The sequence below is a fragment of the Pholis gunnellus genome (genome assembly GCF_910591455.1).
Source record: "Pholis gunnellus genome assembly, chromosome: 12".
Taxonomy (NCBI): Eukaryota; Metazoa; Chordata; class Actinopteri; order Perciformes; family Pholidae; genus Pholis; species Pholis gunnellus.
Window position 1 is genome coordinate 899,455 of NC_136539.1, and position 20,712 is coordinate 920,166.

General features: G+C 39.6%; 1 protein-coding gene across 1 annotated transcript; it reads right to left on the reverse strand.

The window, feature by feature from the left end:
* Window positions 1-299: 299 nt before the first annotated feature.
* LOC306703889 (uncharacterized protein) lies at window positions 300-19,453 on the reverse strand. Its single transcript, XM_079170039.1, has 8 exons — window positions 19,330-19,453; window positions 18,620-18,736; window positions 17,812-17,941; window positions 16,363-16,538; window positions 15,360-15,508; window positions 14,565-14,724; window positions 11,685-11,794; window positions 300-2,430 (listed from the first exon to the last, which is right to left on the reverse strand). The coding sequence occupies exons 2-8, from the start codon at window positions 18,666-18,668 to the stop codon at window positions 1,771-1,773; spliced, it is 1,434 nt and encodes a 477-aa protein (XP_079026165.1). The 5' UTR covers window positions 18,669-18,736; window positions 19,330-19,453; the 3' UTR covers window positions 300-1,770.
* Between the last annotated feature and the right edge of the window lie 1,259 nt (window positions 19,454-20,712).

A 20,712-nucleotide genomic window follows, 5' to 3' on the forward strand; every position in this document is an offset into this window, starting at 1 on the left:
AAATAATCAGAAAATATATTTTAAAAAAAGGATCTTCTAGAAGACCAGAATAAATATGAAGGTAACAGCTCCACCTGTATAGTAACTATTATTTATAATAGGCTATGATATAGATTAACAGTATAATATAAAAAAAAACCCATTATAAATAATGATATATTTAAAATGTAATTGTATGTGCGTATGCGTGCATGCATGTATGTATGCATGTACATGGGTTTCAATTGGTTGTCAGGCAAGAAAAACAAGAATTTGTACTTTTACTGCTATAGTACAAAACAACAAAACACTATTTAAAAAGGTATCTTTATTAAATGTGACATATTCTGAGTAATGAGTCTGACAAAGACTTTACAGTGAGCATAAAATTACAAAAATGATGAAACTGTTATTTGCATACTGTAACTTGCAATAATACATCTGAATATGCTGATAGTGTGTAACATCAAAGTATTGTAATGTTGATATGACACAAGTTAAGAAAATATGGCAAAAATAAAAACAGACTGGCATTTATGTTCCTATATACTGTGGATACTGTGTAACATTCATTCACTAATATTTCCTCAGTCATAATTCAAACATGATGGTGTATACTTATACTATACTATACACTATTACCGAAACGTAATGTTTTTATCATCCTGCTGAAAAGCATCCTGAATAACCAGACTTTTTTTGCAAGCTATTTTGCTCAAGCTATTATCACAAATTCAGTTTTTATTGCACGTTGAAGTACAATGTTTGGAGTTAAAACACTCAGCTGTTTATCACCAGTCAGTGAGTGTTTACCTGCCTTCTCTCTAACCGGACTACCTCAATGACTTTCTCTGTTCCACAAGCAGCTTCAGTCAAACATTATTGTATATTATTGTTCTTTTGTCTGTGAGGTTTGCTTGTTCGAGTGTTTTTTTCAAACCCTCTTAACAGCATAGCCTGCTCATTAACAGTCTGTTTTAACTGCCAGCAGTCCACAAGGTGTGTGACGTGATGAGCAGAGTCACACCAGGCTCACAGTTCTGCTGTTTACGGAAAACTCTCACAAATACAACACCCAAGAGTTGAAGTAAGAATTTGGTACTGTGAGCTTCTAGTTCTGCTGTCAGAAGCACACATGTAGCAGTGCCTCTGAACATTAGAACATATGAACATTGCTGTCAACATGTCCTCAGAGCAGCAATGTACTGTGAAAGAAATCAAAAGTGAATGGTTTGACATTAAGTTCTAAATCAAAGCAGTTCATGGCGATGCAACAGTTCCAGAGATGATAAGACACAGTAGGGGATGTAACACTGGTAGCTCGTGGTAATAGGAAGGGGTGGGGCAGAGCAGGGCATCACAAGTCTTTGACCTCAGAAATGTGTTTTTTGTGAGCGAAAAGTGAAAATAAATCAGCTGAAAGAAGGCAACGGTATCTGCAACCGCTATAAAAGATGGAAGAGCTTAAAAGAACAGGCTAATACAGACACTATCTCATCAAGTTCTCTTAAAGTGGCTCTTGCATGACGCTCGTTGTTCTAAACTTTTAATACAACTGATCAAATCTATAATTTCTGTTGGAAACCTTACTTCTGAGAAAAGTACGTCCTGTAATGAGAACTATTTATCAAAATATGAGTTTTCAGTGTGTAGACAATGGAAATGAATCGAGACCAGCACTGCTCCACTTAGCTTCATAGTCTGTCTTTGTAACACATCATGAAAATGTAACTTGCAACTTACAGCTGGAAAAGCCCAGGATTTCTACAATAAGTTCTGTAAGACATTTGTTCATGGACGCCCCATATATCCAAAGTGCTCTTCCTCTTCCTCCTCCTCCTCCTCTTCATCTACAGAGCAGGAAACAGTTCCTATGACAACTTCCTTGGTTGGAATGGTATTGCACCGCTCTGAAGCAGAGGAAGACTCTGGCTCCATCTCCCCAAAGTCAAACTGGGAGTTCCCTACCTCCTCCACTTCCTCCCCAAGCCTGCTGAAGGTTAATGTGAGTAGGTCCACATCCTGGTTGCCCCCCTCTTCCACCACCTTCCTCTCCTCCGTATTTGGCGGGACTCGTCCTTCAGTCCCACTGACTGTGCCTGATATAGGTAAAGAATCAGTGTGTGTGCTCTGTGCTTTCTTCAGTCCCGCATTGGAATGTGTGTCTATGGAAATCAAGGGTTCAGGCTCCGGGGATAACGGATCTGACAAAGATGATGAAGATGAAGAGGAGGAAGAGAGAAGGTTATTGCCCAATCGCATTTTATAAGCTCCTCCTCTGCTCCCACCAGGGCTCTCTGTTCCACTCTGCCCATCGCTCTCATCGGATGTTTGGTTGCTCCTCTTTTCACCTGAAGAGGGCGGAGTTGGTTCAACGTTGACGAGAGAAGACGACAGGGACGTGCTGCAGGATGGAATGACTAGAACCTCTTCTAAGTGATGGATGGATGTCTGAGACAGAGAGACAAACACAACAAAAGAGAGAAAGCATAGACTAATGTTAAAGCCAATAAGTCGAATCAACAGCAGCCCAAGCAGCTTGTCTTTAAAAAGCAGATATTCAACAGATGGGAGCCTCTCCAGACAACTGAAATCTGACAATTAGTCAGAAGAAGAATCAGGGGTATTTGATAAAACAATCTTTTATCAAATGATAATGATGCTTTGCTCTGGTATGCTGTGATACACATTTGTCCTTATTTTAAACCTTAGTTATGGGATTTATGGAAACTAAAAGGTCAACGGTTAAAAGGCTACAAACTTGATAAATAGAATCGACAGTAAAACAAATGACTAATCTATTAGTCAATGACTTAAGTGACTAACCCATAATCAAAACACCTCTATTGCAATTCAATACAACAACTCTGACATAAATTTCACATTTACAATGTTTGAAATGTTAATTTTGACACGGTCTTAAAATTGTAAATTCAATTAAATGTCTATTACTGAGATCATAGTTAAGGGGTGTTTTATTTAGAATGTTCACTTCACCTCCTGTCTTTGTATGTTTTCCCACCTGTGTCCTGTCCTGTCCTGCTCTGCTCTGTTATGCTTCTCTGTATGTTTCCTGTTGTATTTCCTGCTACCCTGTATGTGTCCCTCCTGCTTCTTCCTCTAAATGACCTGTTCCTGTTTTGTGTTTGCCCGTTCTGTTTTTCCCTTGGTTTTTTTTGTTACACATTTTTGGACTCCCCTGCTCTGCAAGTTTTTTCTTCATAATTAAATCCCTCTGTTACCCAGTGTCCAGGGGTCCATCCCCCCCGACACTAACTATGTTAAAAAACATTGGTTAGCCCCAAATCCAAAATGGCAGCCTGTTGGAAATTATTTTTTCAATGGTTTCGCCTACTTGAAGAACAGTAGTATATGATTTCTTTTAGGGATGATGAAATTGTTGATGATTGAGCAAAACACACAGGAGGCGGATTAAACATTTCTCTGGTTTGTGCCACCTGAAAGCTCCAAAGCCGATTGGCTGAACGACTACTGCACAAAAATCTCCACTGTCATGAAGTGCTTTGAGCAGTTCATCAATATCTCTCCAGTTTAATTCACACATAGGCCATCAGATCTACAGACGCCATCACAGAGGCCTCCACACTGGCCTCTCCCTGGTGGACCAGAGGAACACATCAGAGGATGCAGTACATTGATTCAGCATTCCACAGCTATCAATCATTTTAGTAATGGAGTATTCTACCAATTATTCCATCGACAAATCAGAAACAAATCGATAAATCATCAGTTTGTTTGTTTATTCAGATGATGTAATGTATTGCTACAAAAATACCACCAGTATGTACAAGTGTAATTCTGTTTTTGTTCAGTATGTAAGCATGTATCCAGCAAAGCAAATGTGTATGTATATGTACTTGATATGATCGTTAATTTTAGTTAATGATACAATACAGAATAAATACAAAATACTAAATTACAAAAGCTGGAAACTGAATATTGGCTATTTTATTCAATCAATGACTTACTCAACAATGACCATTATTTAAGTTGTTGATTAATTGACTGATCAAGCAATCAACAAATCCTTTCAGCACCAATTGTTGTAATTTGAGACAAATTCAGACAAACGTTTTCATTGTTAATTCAATTAAATGAATATCTCTAAACACTCGATCAGTTGCTCCCAAACTCTGATTGCATCACAACAAGAACAGCAGCCGACCTCTCAGACATTTCCGAAGAATGAATGCTGAGCAGTTATCAAAGCCAGACCTGTAATGGTAAAATATATTCTAGTATATTGGGATGTTTTGGAAGATGGGTGTTCTACTGAGGGGAAGGTACAAGATGCAGATAAACACTGCATTCCTACAGAGGTGAATCAGGTCATAAAACCTAGGTCCTGTTCTCCAGTGTTGATGTTTACATACACACTAAAAGGAGAAACAGGGAACCACTGTTTCCTGTTTCTGCATGAACTGACCCCCAGTTGATCGCACCTGGAGATAACAGATAAGGAGCAGAAACAAATCAACCCATGTCCAGAGACCCTATACTCCCTTTTTGTGAGGTCACTAAAGGCGTGACCTTTTGTATGCATAAAACATGATGTGCCTTGTATTTCTTTGACAGTGGTTTGCACAGTTCACTGAGATACGTGTCTGTGTGCCCACTCTCCTGCTTGCAAGCATTAAATTGACACAATACTTTGAGCATTTATCAGACTCTGTCTATTTAATCAACTCTTATCCCGCATCTACAAAGAAATATTCCACAACAGACCTCAGCCAGACCTTATCACACTGTTGATAGTTGTTCACATGGAAGTGTGTGTTGTGACATTTGACAGATATTAAGCTGTATTTCTTCTGAGCCATCAAGCAACATCGTCCCCACTAGTGGAAATGTTGCTGAATCATATCAAGGAGGTGCTGTCTGCTCCGGTGTTCTGGAAAAACACTGTTGGTGAGCAACCGATAGCCTCACGTCCCCCTGTGAGGGGAACGTGAGGCCTCTACATCTCTCTGTCACTCTGGTTGACTTAAAGTAATTAATAGTGAAACATGAAACGGCGTCTTATTCTACAATAAATCCCCCTCGGATGAGAAAAATACCACAAATAAAAGGTTAACTGTAAACAACGCCCACATCCATAACGCCTCTACATCCCAGTATGCTGTAATAAAACAAAGGCATTGATTGATATGAATTGAAGGTTTCAAAAGATATTGTTGACTATCTTCGTCATTTTCACAGAATTTGCATTAAAAATGTTTCATGTTCAATTCCCATTAAAAAACTAGTGGTGGCATATGGCTTTTTGTTCCTTTAGGTTATTAACTGAATCAAATGATTCATTTTTTCCTTCATTTTATATTGAATTTTTTGGGGGAGAAATAAATCAGAGCAATGAAAAAGGTGACCTGCCATGGGCCTGATGCAGTTTAGACCGTTTGGAAACATTCAAAATGTGTACAAAGAATATGAAGGGATAAGATAAAAGATCGCTGTTGAATTGTTCTTTCATGATTACAATTTTCTTGATGAAATTTATGTCAAGTAGTATTTCTAATGTGATATGGGAAGTCTTACATATGAACTTCAAATATGAGGTGGGGGTTGAGATTTCACTAGCTTGAGGCTCTCGATCTATGGGGTGAGACAAAGAGAAGTTCCGTTTGAAAATGGAAAAACATGCATTCAGCCTTTTTTTGTTTTTTTAAGAGTTTTGTTTATCTTGAGTCAGAGAACAAAATGACTATCACCATAAGAGACACGTAAAATGTTCAGACTGTAATTCATTAACGTACACAAGAGTAATGGTACCCTGTGATGCCCCAATATCACAGACAGGTGGGAAATATGTAACATAATTCAAGTAAGTAACATACTTGATCACTCATACTTGATTCTCTTAGACCTCCAGCCTGGGTTCTGCTTGATACATAAGGATAACATCTTCCAAACAAAAGGAGAACATTGGAAGAGTTTAATACATTGATTCACTTTTATTGAGTTACAGTTTCAAGTGCCTTACCAAGGCCAACAGATATTACTCCAGTGACATCAACTTGGTTGAGGGAGGTGCATGTTCAGTTCAGTTTTATCTTTACAAAACCAAACTAAGTCATAATTGCCAATGAAAGAATGAAGAGCTAAACCTCTCTTTGGTTTGTTTTTTAGACAACATTCTAATATATTTCTAAAATCACAACATATCAGACTTTGTCAGGGATAGAATGATTAACAGTAGTTCCATCAAGTCTAACATTAAGAATTGTAACATTACTCACACTTTTTAGGTAGAAGACAATGCAGAAGGTATTAGACACCTAAAGTCATACCATATAAAAGACGGTTGTACTACATAGTTCAAGATAGAAATATCAATCATTAAAAAGTAAAACCCTATTTGGGATTTCAAAAGAGGAGTTTGACTCCTCCTTGATTAAAGGATGTCTGTTAATATTCTGATCCATGGTATGCCATCAACATAGTATCCTACATTACTGTTTAGTGATTCAAGCACAGCATGGTTCAGGCTAAAGGATTCAAATCATTCTCCAGCCAAAATGTGTGCTTATTTTTAACCAGCAGCATACTCCTTCACATTCAAGCAGTTTGTTAAAGTATATCAGAGGAGGTGACCCATATATATATATATATATATATATATATATATATATATATCACAAGTTCGGCGACAATGTTTTGCTATTGCGACTAGCAGTTGCCTATTTTTGATTGGTTTATCTCACCCAGAACCAACAGAATCAATTGCCCAATGAGACTCATAACAGTGCATGGTGACCAATAAATTAAATGAGAATAAAATAGCATGCATAACGAGTACTCAAATATTGAGTACTTTTCTTCCTCATTGTTTTTGACTCACATTTAGCGAACCTTGCAAGGCATATTTTGACCCTTTATCATTTACTGTGTACAGTAAATGATAAAGGGTCAAAATATGCTGAAACTGAATATACTGTACATTATATTCAGTTTAGTCTGACCTTCTCTAAGACAGGAAACTAAGTACATCAACCATCCTGTTGAACAGTGAGGTTTATCTGCAGCTGTCTGCCTTTGTGTCTTTTCTTCTTCCACCACAGATCAACCACAACAATGGAGCACTTCACTCGAGTAATGTGCGCATCTGTGTGTTTTGCTCAAGTACGTTTCCGCTTGCAGTTCTTTCCTGTTACTTTATTCTGAAAAAAAAAACAGTTTTTGCACAAATATGGAGAGAGTACACCAATATGTATCACTATCTTTTGTATGGAAGTATTTATTGGACTTCAATAGTTACCTAAATAGTTTGTGTAACACGATCTACAAATATTTCACTTTATACAAACTGTATTTTCTTTGTTTAATTGTTTTTGTGTTGAGTATAGTCATATTTACAAAAATACAGAGCTACTTGCAAATATGCAGATTTTACTTTCAAACAAAATGTAAGGTTTACATGTAAAGGGATATATGCACATTTGTGTGGATCAATTAGTTTATTTGAAATGACTTTTGCACATTTGTGGATACACTCTAGCATGAACTAGCTGATCCCACAAGTCGGTTGAGGTCAGGACAGTTGGCAGGCCATTCCATTCTCTGCCAACTGTGCTGACCTCAACCCAATTGAACACTTGTGGGATCAGCTTGGGCGTGCTGTTCGTGCTAGAGTGTGACTGTTTGTGAAATGAATAAATTGTAAAATTGCCAATGTCTTGTTTCCTCCTTGTTACTGATAGACTTCAATCATCCAATCCACCAAACAAGAGTCAATAGCAACAGCAGAATAAGCTGTTTGCCATTGGCAGATAAGATTTGGCACATTTTTCATGGGCGCAACCCACATACTCAGCTCTGCTGCTCATCCCACAAATGCATGTTCCTTACAAATGGGGCACCGTTTAAAAAGGGAACTAAACAGGCTTTCCAACAGTATAAGATTTATTGCCAAGAAGCATTGTTACAACAGAGAAATAATCTACCAAACACAAATTTCCAAACTTTTTGTTCGATGTTTATGTGTCACAGCTCTGCCACTACTATCCTGTTTTTTCCATCTCTCACTCACCTAATCAGTTCATTCAGTGTACCTGCCAGTCACACTCGCCTCATCAGCTCATTACTCTCACCTGCTCACTCTGCTACATCCACTATTTAAACCCTAGTCTCACTCACTCACACACACACACACACACACACACACACACACACACACACACACACACACACACACACACACACACACACACACACACTCACTGCCAGATCGTTCTCCGTTTTCATGCAAGAGCTTCCAGCGTTTACCTTTGGACTGATTCCCCGTTACCAACCCTGCCTGTTCTGGACTACCCCGCCTTGCCTCTGCCCCAGTAATTCACCCAGCCTTCTGTCCCCGACCACGAGAACCTGCCAGTTTTCCTGTGAATATTCTACCTGTTGTTTGTGCCGAAGAAAATAAAGCTTCGATTCAAACTATCCCTGGTGTTTGTCGTACTGCTCCTGGGTCCTTACTACACCCGTTACAATATGGGTCTAAATCATAGCGCAATCACTTTGTAATTTTTGACCTTTCTGAAACGTGTGCCAATTTTGTTCAACTTTTTGAACATCCCAAGCCCCAATGATGTGACTGTGCAGCAGAAAAATAATAATTCTTAAAACTTTAAGTGCCAGGAACCGTTCGGCTATGGCACCCAAATAATTACTTAAGCTGCAAGCAGCGATGAATACAGAGTTTTTTCTTATTTATATTCAAGAGTGTGGTCTTTCAATTTGAGTACATGACTCATAGATTTCACATTCAAGTTCTGTAACGCTGTCCTCAAACCCCGATCCTCACACTCAAATAACCCGTCTGCGCTTAGATCTGTTCTGCTTCGGCTCAAACTGTATGTTCCACTCAGACATATTGTTGTGTACACAGATTTTCTGAGCTCTAGCTTCAGCCTTTCTCCTCACACTCAGGCTGCTTCTGTGTGCTCGTGAAAAGTCTGCGCTTGGATTTTTTTTGTGCAAACATTACCCAACCAATAGAATGCTAGGTATAGTGTGAGCAATGAAATTATCCCTGCCTCATTGCTGGTGTGTTCGCTTCACTTCTTACAGCATATAATAGTAAAATAAAACATACAGGCAGCGTGCTTGTTATAACTGTCACTGTGTGAACAGTGGTTTCCGTCAGTGGAGCAAGCTAGTTAGCACTAGTGGCCCAGGTAGCTGCTGCTTATACTAGTGACAATCTGTTTATGCCCTTCGGGAGTAGCGCTAGTCAGTGAAACACGGGCTGTTGTATGTGGTTTATGACAGCAGCAGCATGCTGCTACTATAGACGACAGGAATACCACTGACAATCAATATCGATATATACCACGGCAGCCAGACCGTCACTTACAAAAACATGACCAAGCGCTACAGAGTTACTGTTCACTGTGTATCAAGCTAACAATAGCCGAGACTGAAAATAGAGCACTTTCAGCAAGAGCATTGTTATTTTAAGCTTGTAAGGGAACTACACGTCTAAAGTATATAGCTACAGCGAGGTAGATAGCTTAACGTGGGCAGACCGTCGGAGAGCTAGCATTAGAAAGCTATAGTCTTGCTCTCTGTGTGCAGCATTGGACCAACAATCAAGTTGGTGTGATTGATTAATGGTATCCTTGTCAGTGTGCGCAAAAATAATAAAGTTGCTTTTATTAACAGTTGCTGGGGTAGATATTATAGAAAAATAAAAAGTACAAACCGTCCTTTTTTTCTCCAAAAGTCGTAAAGAAAGCAATGGCGATAGGCTACGTAGTGAAGCCTTGATGGGCAGAAGCCCGTCAAAATGACACACCATGTTCTTAAATAAAGATACGAAAAAGCTCAATTAATGGACGAGCCCTGGTTCCTTGTGCACATCGGGTTGAACAGGCGGAATGCCGCTGTGTGTTTCTATGACCTTCGGATAGATGGCATTTCCCACATAAAGTGTGTGGCAATGGAAATAACTTATTGCAACTTGTACCACTTTCTGTGTCCACTATTTAGTGCTTGAGAACACACACTAATTATGTCATGTTGCATGTACATTCTATGTCACAAAAGGCTTTCTTCCTGTTGTCAGAAGGTGGCGCTATGACTTTAACTCAATATGGGTGTGTAGATGCCTTCAGGCCTGGACTCTTATCCAGCATATTAAATTTGGGGCACAGTAGACAGTGTAAAGTTATCACCCAACAAAGATGTGGGAAATTTAGTTTATAAATACAATTTTTGGTGCTGGTAGATTACCTCTAGACTTCCCGTTAATACAGGTATGTGCAAGTTTCTCCAGTATCCTTTTTAACTGTATGACTGCAGAGACCCAAAATGACTTCTTTAAATCTACTGCTTATTGAAGATCTGAGCCAACTTGGAATATTATTGTTCTGCTAAATATGTGGCCTGATTTTTTCCAGTTATGATTGATGAATGTTTGCTCACTTTTTATAAAATAAAAATGAAAAGGATTATTGAACATGTTTCAACCACAAATGAATTGACTTATCAACTTAAGGGGGAGCCCGGTCACCTTCCAAGATTAGTGATGCCCCACCAACTGCTTTTAAGGCCATTTCCACACTACTCTGATCCATTTGAAAACGCATATGTATTGCTACGTTTACACAGAGTTCTCGAGCACCGAAAACGGAGGAGTTTGAAAACGCTCCCGAAGACGGATAAATTTGAAAACTCCAGGGTTGCGTTTTCATGTGGACGGTCGTAAATGGATACGTTTGGAATCGATGACGCCCACACCCGCGTTTGCTACTTGATTGGTTCTTAGCAGTCATGACGTGTCCTTCCCTGATTCGTCACACATCCATCACGTCACCGATTCCCGGAAGTCATAAACAACAACATTGATTACCGATCGACTACCAGGTTAATAATAAACTGATTACAGGTGTTGCTGACCTTGTTGTCTTTACTAGCAGCTGTTGTTCAGTTAAAGTCTGCATTATTACGGCGCAATTAGTGAGCGGCGTGTCCAGCGGTGTTATCAGACCTACGGAGCGGACGTCTGAAGTCAGTTAGTGGCTTTAGGGAGGGTGATGGACACAAAACGGAGGACTTTCCTTTCCTTATTAATGCTAATTTTGTTCTGCACAAATATTGTGAAGTCCGCAGATAAACTATAAAGGAACTAAAGCAGTAAATGCTCTCCAGTAGGACAGAGACTTCAGACACCAGCAGAGCTACGAGTGAGAACAGACAACGAAACCAAAGGGAACGAGTGAGAGACGTGTGTTGACCACATTTATGGACCATAATCTAGTAAACCTTTATGTGTAAGGGTTGATTTTAAAGTAAATTTGATGTGTGAGAGAGAATATAGAACAAGACCTGCAGCGCTGTAACTAAGTCTGAAAAATAAAACTTCTAAAACTTTCCACGAAATGTGCCTGTTTGAGTTCATAGAGGAAGATTTTAGAGAAGATCTTAAGTATCAAACACAACCTTTCATTATTAAAGACTACTTTATTATTCTGTCGTATTTTTTTTTAACTTAGCAACCAATCTACTTCCTGTTTACATCAGCAACCACACGCATGCCCAGTGTACGTGAAGAGTCACGTGATATTTGTTTTCAGGCATTTTCGTATGGAGATCATTTCGAAAAAGGTGCTGAAACGCCGTGTGGACGGAGTTCGTGAAGCCGAGTAGTATGGACATGGCCTAAGACTACAATTAATAGTATTACTTACCAGGACCAATGGCATCCTCATCAGACAGGTGGAACCAGTATAGACCAGCAGGGCCCCAACGACCACACCAAACATCACCAACAAACACAAGGTGGCTGATATCCATGGGTCTGCAGAGAGGAGAGGGGGTCATGGCACATATTAAGCCCAGAGGGACTTGAAACAGAGCAAGCTTATCGGTATTATCATCAACAGTACTGACAACTACAAGTGTTGTGGTGATACTGATCCATGTTTCGTAGGTTAGTGTTTCATGATACTGGAAAAAACTGACATGGCAATATTTTTTTTAAAGACCTTTCACCTTCAATTTTGCTGCATTTCCTCAACAGACCTAGTACTGAGTCCACTCCTGTGGCATAGTACAAAAGGTTGCGATCGAAGATGGTCTCTTAATAGAACATTTGCAAATGATACTGTTTTGAAAATATGGGCTCTTCAGCTTTCAGAATCCGTAAACCAACCGTATGTTGCAAACGGTCTCATCACAAGTATGTGAATTTTCTTGTCAGTCTATAATAACATGCTAGGTATCTGAAAATAGAAATTCCAAGCATTCGAATGCACCTGAAACCACCTTATCAACAGAAAGTGAAGAGGGTATAGTGTTTGAATTGTGTCAAAGACATCTGTGTATTGTGTTGCAGAGATATCACAATCTACTTTGTGGGCGACTGTGGCTCAGGATCGGCGGTTCGATCCCCAGCTTGTCCTTTGGGAGCACCCCAAATTCCTCCCATAGCTGTTCCTACGGTGTGTGAATGTTGTATGAATGATTAGATAGTCTTGATGGGCAGGTGGCACCTCTCATGGTAGCCCTGTCATCAGTGTATGAATGGGTGAATGATGACGTGTAGTGTTAAAGAGCTTTGAGTGTCAGAAGACTAGAAAAGAGAAATACAAGTACAGTTTTTGCATCTCTCACAATATACTTATTACAAAAAAAATACTGCAAAGAAATAAATACTATATGGATATACATAGGCTGGATGACTATGTGCATGTAAAGATGTCTATATACTGTACACAGTGTGTAGAATTGATATTGACAGTGACAGATTATATGTACATATTCAAAAGCAAACTGTGCATTAAAAACTGTAGCATTATAATCTTTGGGTGTCATTGACAGTGTATGTTCATCAGTGACGGCCTGTGTGGAAGGAAGTGTTCTTGTGTCTGGTTGTTTTTGTCGACAGTGTTCCTCCCAGAGGAGAGGAGCTGAAACGCTGTTACAGTTACACTGTTGCTTCTTTGTTGTTTGGTTAATCTTTGCACTAGTGGTCAGTTAGTTAATTCATATTATTCTATTTCATTGTAAATATTCTGCCTTTTTGTACTTAATAATTGAATGCTTAAATATATTTTTGCTGCTGTAGCAAACAAATTTCTCCTTGCGGGATGGATAAAGTATCTATCTATCTATCTATCTATCTATCTATCTCTCTCTCTCTTCAGTCAGCTCAAATTCAGCAGGCGGTGCTAATCCTAGCACCGGGGGTCTGATCCCCACCAGATCAGCAAACTTTCTGTTATTGCCATTACACAGGTTAGTCCCAGCAGGCCACCACCCCGCTGGGACTCCCAGCACTGGGGTTTGTCCTGGCTGAATTTGAGTTGTTACAGCTCTGCTAACAGACGATCTGTCTCATCCTCTCCTCCCGGTGGGGTGGTCTGTTGGTCGCAGAGGACAAGACCAAGGTGCGGGCTGTTTTATTGCTTCTGCTCCATTAAATTAAAATAAAAAAACACAAACTATCGAAACGTACACGGCGCATATAGCTCGCTGTTAGTGGCACAGTAAACATACAGATGGCTAATGTACACTATAGGCCGACGCTACATGTGAAGATAAGATCGTAGTGTTTTTTTGACCGGCTCTCAGAGTTCTAGTTTTGGTTGAATTCTGCGTATTCTTGCCCTGCTGTACAGTAGTTTGCTTTTCTTTTCCATATCTTATGCCTGTAAATTTAGACTGTATGGACCCAGTAGAGATGAAATGCTGCAGTATGTGGACAGACATTACACATTGCCCCTTTAACTTGGCTATATTGCAGCGGTAACTTATGCTGCACACTTAACCTGGTCTGTAGCAACAGCTGTAAAATCTATTTTTATATTCTTCTTTAGAACAACCTGTTCCTCTTGACTGAAGTAGGCAGAATGTGATTGGTCCATTTTGTGTTGTAGAAGAGTCAAATGATAAGCCAAATTCCCTTTTTTATGAGAACACACAGAGCCCGATGAGGAAAACCGGGGTTAAAAAGGAACATTGATAACCACCATCTTGCTATCCGTTATCTCTGATTGGTTGTTTTTTTTGTTGAGCCAGCTAACACAAAGAAAGCCTGGCTCTGTTGAACTTCCTTCGTAGAACACTCCTCTGAGTCATCATTAATGTTATTAGTTCCACTTGTGCTTATGAAAAAAGGCCTCTACAGATATATGTAGGTGTATTCACTTGTGCTTGACTGATAGCTCCCTCCTATTATTGTTTTGCACCTGTTTTGGTGGGATAACTGACCCTTTTTAGATGATTTTTTAGTCTACAGAGTTCCATCATATAATTCCAAACATAGGGACTACTGTATACTCGATCAGCGTGTTGTTTGGTCAAGTAGGAAATCTAGAGAGAAGAGTTCAAACCCCAGCTAATTTCTCTCCTATACAGCTGGCCAATCATCATGTGAAGTTGGTGTCAATGTCCAATAGTCAGTTTCAGAAAGTCGGATGAAGTGTAATGGCCCTTTAGCTCCATCCAACTTCTACCTGACTAGAGGCAGACTCAGCCAGGGTAATTGAAACCACCTTTGTGTGTGTGCAAAACTTTTAAAATGACCAGTAACTTGGAGAAACATTCACACAGACAGTGACCTGTACCTGCAGTATAGTGGCCAGGGGTGGAGGTACAAACAGCTTGGCTGTAGTTGCACTCTCGAGACACCAGACCTTGTGAGAAGCAGACTGACACACAGTACTGTCTGCCAGAGGCCAGGTCCTTCAAAATGTGTCTTCCCAGAGACTTGGTGTCCTTAAAGAACTGCACACAGAGAGACAGACGTTAACACTCAGAGGACAAACAATGGTCTAAACAAGACAAATGCACCGTTTAAATCACAGGAAGCTTTGTTTGACATTGCTGTGGTAAGGTATGCAATAGGGTGCTGCATTCAATACATGATTTTAAACTAATTCCAAACCAATTAACCTTCAATGCATTAACTGATCTTTTCATGTCACACTTCAATAGACATTTCAATTGACAATGAGGGAACACCAGGATAAAGGAAAGCATCCAGCTTTCATATCCAATGAGGTGAAATTAAAAAGGACAATACCTGTTTTCATGAGATTTTGATAAAGCACCTACAAATATCACAAGATATCCATAGATCTCAACTCAGTTCACAGTTATGTTTCAAAGCGTCCAGTTTAGAAGATTTGGGGCACTTTACTTAGACCAGCGATTTTTGGATTTTTCTTGTATTAGGTCAGCCTTTTAAAAGCCATACAGGTGTTACTCAAACTGGACTTTCTCGTTGGCATCTTCTCATCTGTACCGGTAACACACCCACATCAACACAGCAGTGCTATCTTGAATACCCACCTAAACTTGTTGGATAAAGATATGTATGTATAAAACTCTCACACTGTATGTTGGTCCATGTACAGTACCTGGGGTTTGTCTGCATTGTTGCTCTTAATCCGGAGTTTGTAATTCAGAAAGTCATAGATCTCTCTAAGGTGCTCCATGGGAGGCTGGAGGTCCACACACAAACCCTCTGCACACGGTGTCACAGTCAGCAGCGGCAGGTCCAGGTGAGCTGCAGGACACGGGGACAGGGACAGAAGAGACACTTTTGTTAGATGAACTCAAATTTCCATTGCATGATGAATAGAAAATGAAGAAAGAAAACCACTTTAAACATTTTGAAAGAGACATACAGCATTTTATTTATTTACTTCGCTACCATTAACAGTAAACAGGTTTATGCAAAGGCACTAAATCCTGGTTCAATAGAAGTCTCTCAGGACTTAAAGTGAAACACTTCAGAGAAATTAGATATCCAGCGCTGTAGTGTGTTAGTGTTATCCTAAATGACCATTATTTACAATCTCTTTACAAAATTCCTTTCGCAGTATCAGCAAAAATACATAAAAAAAACCAAAAAACAGGCATTGCTTATTTTCTGTTTTCAGCATAACATGGCAACAATTATTCTGTTGTCAAATAATTCATTGCAACCACAAAAACACAAGACCACTTTGTGACCAGAGATATAACAAGTGTGGTTCTGCCATAAGACCAGAACTAGAGGTTACAGCAGACAATATGTGTGTGCAATAGATTAAAAAATGGCAGTTTAATCATCTGATTGTTGCCCTGTCATCATTCAGAGACACCAGGGGAAGATGACACCCTATCAGAAGATAGAACCACAGGGAGAATTCTGAAATGAATAACTCATAGCAGTAGTAGTAGAGGAATGTATTAAAGGTCAGGGATAATCCACAGAACTCTACAAGGTTTTGTTCAGGAAAGCCAGAACCAAGAGACACAACTGAAGAAGCTATTCTCTGCTACAATGCAAAATAAAGAAAAGATGATACCTCATCCCCATTATCCGTCCACCGTCCTATCATTCCATCATTCTAGTTTCAACACAGTGACACTTACTATCATAGATGGGTTTAAATCCTTGGAGGGTGACTGGTTGTGAGTCCTGTGCTTCCAGCAGTGCTGTAATCTGGGTAAAGTAGACCTGTTTTGGGTCAGAGAAGGCCTCTGTCAGGTTGCATAACAGTGGGTGCTGGACATGCTCGCAGCCAACCACTGGCACCCAGGAAGTTCCCCTACAGGACCGGAGAGAAAGGAGAGAAGCAGACTTTAGGGCAGAGGTATTCCATTCAAATGCAATTTAGTTATAGAGACTATCCTCATCAAAGGTCCAGAACATCACAGTAATGTCTAACTTGCGCTGTGATTTGGTCCAATATATATTGAAGAAGCTTAGTAGTAGTATCAACCTATGTATGAAGTCAACAACTGACTGAAATGAATGAAGTTCAATTGAATATCTCAACAATATTTATTGTCAGTTTTCAAATTGAACTGGATACATTATAAATGATAAATACTCTAAAAATTGATCAATGTTCTTCTCTTGTTTAAATGAAAATACGGGCTGTATTAAAAAATAAATGACAGAACAGAAAGCTTTTGAAAAATATGCATCTTAAAATAAAGTACTTCATTTTGGAATTGAATGATTAATATAACTGAATTGCTCTGAAGCTTTAAATTCAGTTCATTCAGGTGTGAAGTGATGTCACCCAAAAAAGCCACGATATTATATTATTCTCATCAGATTCTATCGGTGGTTATTGAAACCAGCTCCATTCCTCTCTGTTAACATCATTAGTGGGAAGTGAATGAATGTGTCAGGAATCTGATGGATCGATCATATTGGGCTCGTTTGTTGTTTTTTCTGAGTGGGTAAGTTTTGTCAAAGGATTTTCACTTTGTCTCGTAGTGTTGCTTCACATTGCGTCTTAATAATCATCACAGTCTCTGAACATATGAGACATCCTGGTTTTAAACTGCCCGTAGGAAGAATTAACCTATAAGAGTCTGTTCATTCTTGGTTAAAGACTCTGGTTAAACTGTCCACATTTCTCTCTTTGGAGAACGTCATGTGAAATAACTTCTCTGACTCATGTATCATTCTCTGACTACACGGTCTCTCTCCCTGTTTGTAAATTTCACTCAAGCAGCGAAGCATTTACGAATACATATTTGATTGGCTGAGTAGTACCAAGTGAAATGATTTACAGTGCATGTAATTGGTCGGTGTGCTTCCTGAACCACTGTTCTAGCCATAAAGGCTAGAACATCTTTGGGTGTGTGTGTCTCTGTACACAATAAACATCTGACATCATTGTTCTGTTGTAACCCAAATGTAAAGTGCCTGCATCAAAATGGGTGCAAGTGACTGACTCTATAGAGATTCCTTGGGACACTGTTAGTATACACACAATATATATATATATATATATATATATATATATATATATATATATATATATATATAGTAAGTAAATGAACACGAACATAGATAAAACCCACGTTTCTGTGTTAACTGTGACATGGTAGTGGACTCCTGTGGGTGCTCCTGGTCCAGGCTCCCATTTAAGCATGTGAATGAAATGGCTTGAGTCCAGGGTCACATTGACAGGCTGTGGGAGTTCACTCATAACTGAAATACAAACAAACAGGACATTAAATGCATCTTAAGTAGATTTCTGTTATATATGCACCTCAGTCATACTTGTTTTTCAAGTGTTTGCCTCGAGGCAAACACACGAGTGACAGTCATTGTAAGCACTTGTGCTGAGCCACACTGTGTAATTCTGAGATTGGCCAATATAAAAGGGGAACCCCCAATTCTTTTTAAACTGTCCAGTGCGTGACATGAATGTTGGAGTGCAATGCTGAGTTAGGGTATTCTGTTAAATAGGGCTTGACACGCATGTTTTTATGTGATCATTTGTTTGATTCTCCAAATTTGTCTTCTTCCCTAATGTTCTACCTTGTTTAAATGAGTGTTGAGCCCCATTCTTTATAAATGCTTCTAGAAAAAACACACATTAAAAAGTCTACTTTGTTTACTTTACAGTGAGCGACAACTAATGCACCACTGTGTTTTATGTCGTTTTACCACTCTAAGGCCAACAGATTCATAGCTTACCTTTGCTTGAAATCCGCTTTTTAGAGAGCTGGATAACTTTTAACAGGTTTTTTTAATTTATGAATTTCTGTAACAAAACTGTAATCCGATCAAGGCTGAATGTTTTGTCTTTAGAGAAAGTGCACCCACTGGTGTGACCTTGTTCAGGGTTATGAGACAGATGACATCACGTGACGCTGTGCTCACCTGGCAGGACCTGAGGCAGCCACGCGAGCATCCACAGGAGAGCAGTCATGGCAGCCACAGCAGCTCTGCTCCACCGCCATCAGCACCTCAGGACTCTTTCCATATCACCAACACCATCTGTCAAAAATACATTGAGTCACTACTGCGACCTATGCATTCATATGTCATATATAGTGTCCAAATAGTTATTACAACTCGCTTTAGACAAAAGCATCTGCGAAATGAATGTAACATGATGAATGTGGGTATAGAACTGAACGGAGTAACTTACACTGACACCATGTGTTAGGGTTATTCTCACTGTTAATAAGCCCAATCACGGTTTTAACTTACTCTTCAATTTACCTTGAAGCCATGCTCCTGTAATAGCCGTTAACTTCCACATTAGAACCACTGACAAGTGAGTGACTTTCACTTTGCATGTATGGCTTTTACGGCCCGTTTAACGTGACTTCCATTAGAAAACAATATAACTAAAATGAGCCTGAATTTCTAAAGACAGATACCGCTGTCTAGCGTCACTCTGCCCACAGACACCAGATAACTAACTAACGCTAACTCGTCTTCTTAGACGCCCACTTGCCGGAAACGCATATATCGCTAGCTAGCTAACAGACCAGCATGTCAACTAACTAGCAAGTCAACGCTTTTTGAATAGGTCAAAAAAGCTACAAGATGTTTACAACGTTCAATGGTATGTTTAAAATGACCTGTCCTGAGATTCGTGTCCATGTTTATCCACCAATTGCAGGTCTGGAAGCCAACCGATGGATGTACAATCACACAGACTATGGGACCTTGTGGGGAAGATCGGCGCATAGACTGCAGCTGCTCTTGGTGCCTTCAAAGAACTTCAGTTAACTTGGCCTTTTTTGACGGCGGGATGTCTTTTTTTGCAGACTGACTGAATACTCCAGAGCCTGCACATTCTCGTGTTTTTCGAGTTGGGGTACCACAGAAAAACCTAGTGCAATTGTATTTTGCGCACTTTGGGGCCTGTCACTTTGCCTACATAGACTGTAACCATTCAAATTCATCCGACGGGATCTGAAGGCAACATTTGCCGGAGTTGATGAGAGGAAATCATGTGACCTAGAAGAAGTAGAGGGTGGCAGGCGAGTAACGTTACCTTCACTGGAATCGTTTTCTTTCTTAAACCTGAAAACAGGAAAGCGACCGCAGTGTTTGTTTGTTTTTTACTTACCAAATGGCGTTATCCAAGCCCCAAGCACGAGCGCCGGGCTGTGAATCAAATTTTAAATGGTGGAGTGTAATTTCCCAAAAATATTTTTCCCATCGATTTCAGACCAATTTCAATGTCCCCCTTAAGCACTGAACCCCAGGGACTTAACTGACGTCACCTAGTAAATGGTTGAGTCTGAGAGGGCTAGAAATTGTATAAATACGAATGAAACAGCACCTTGGGGCCTTGTGAGCATTTAATCTTTTTGTTAATAAATCCCTTTTGTTAATCTCATCCGTTGCTCACTCTCTCTTTCCCTGGGTATTGTTACATCGTTACTCCCCTCATCCCTTGGACCTAAAAAGGGGAACGTAACAATTGGGGGCTCGTCCAGTAAAAAACAAGATAAAAAAAAAAGTTGCTGAGATAAAGTAGAAGGGAGAGTTTAGGTTTCAATGCTTTCTTTATACCCTGAAGGAAGGGGGCTAGTTGTTCTGCACCATATACAATTCAGAGGTCAATTTTACAACACCTTGAGATTTAATGAGTTTTAGTTGATGAATGGCAAACAGGACTTCATCTGAAGTTATTGGGCTATCACACAAATATTTTTGGTCATTCTTAACTGAATTTTATTAATTTCAAAATCCCCAAAAATTCTTAGCAGATACAGTATCTCACTATACTGTGACTCTTTCAAGTTTCTGTAAAATGTTGAACACACATATACCGCATTGGCTGCTGCTGTTCATCACGGCTGATCATGGTTCATCCAAAATGGCTCAATTGCGCCTCATATACAAAGTCGCTCAAATTGAGCCCCTTATTGCAGTTTCACCCACATGAAATTTGGTTGGCAGATGTAATGTGCAGAGATGTTCAAAAAAGCTTCTTGAAGGTATACCCCAAA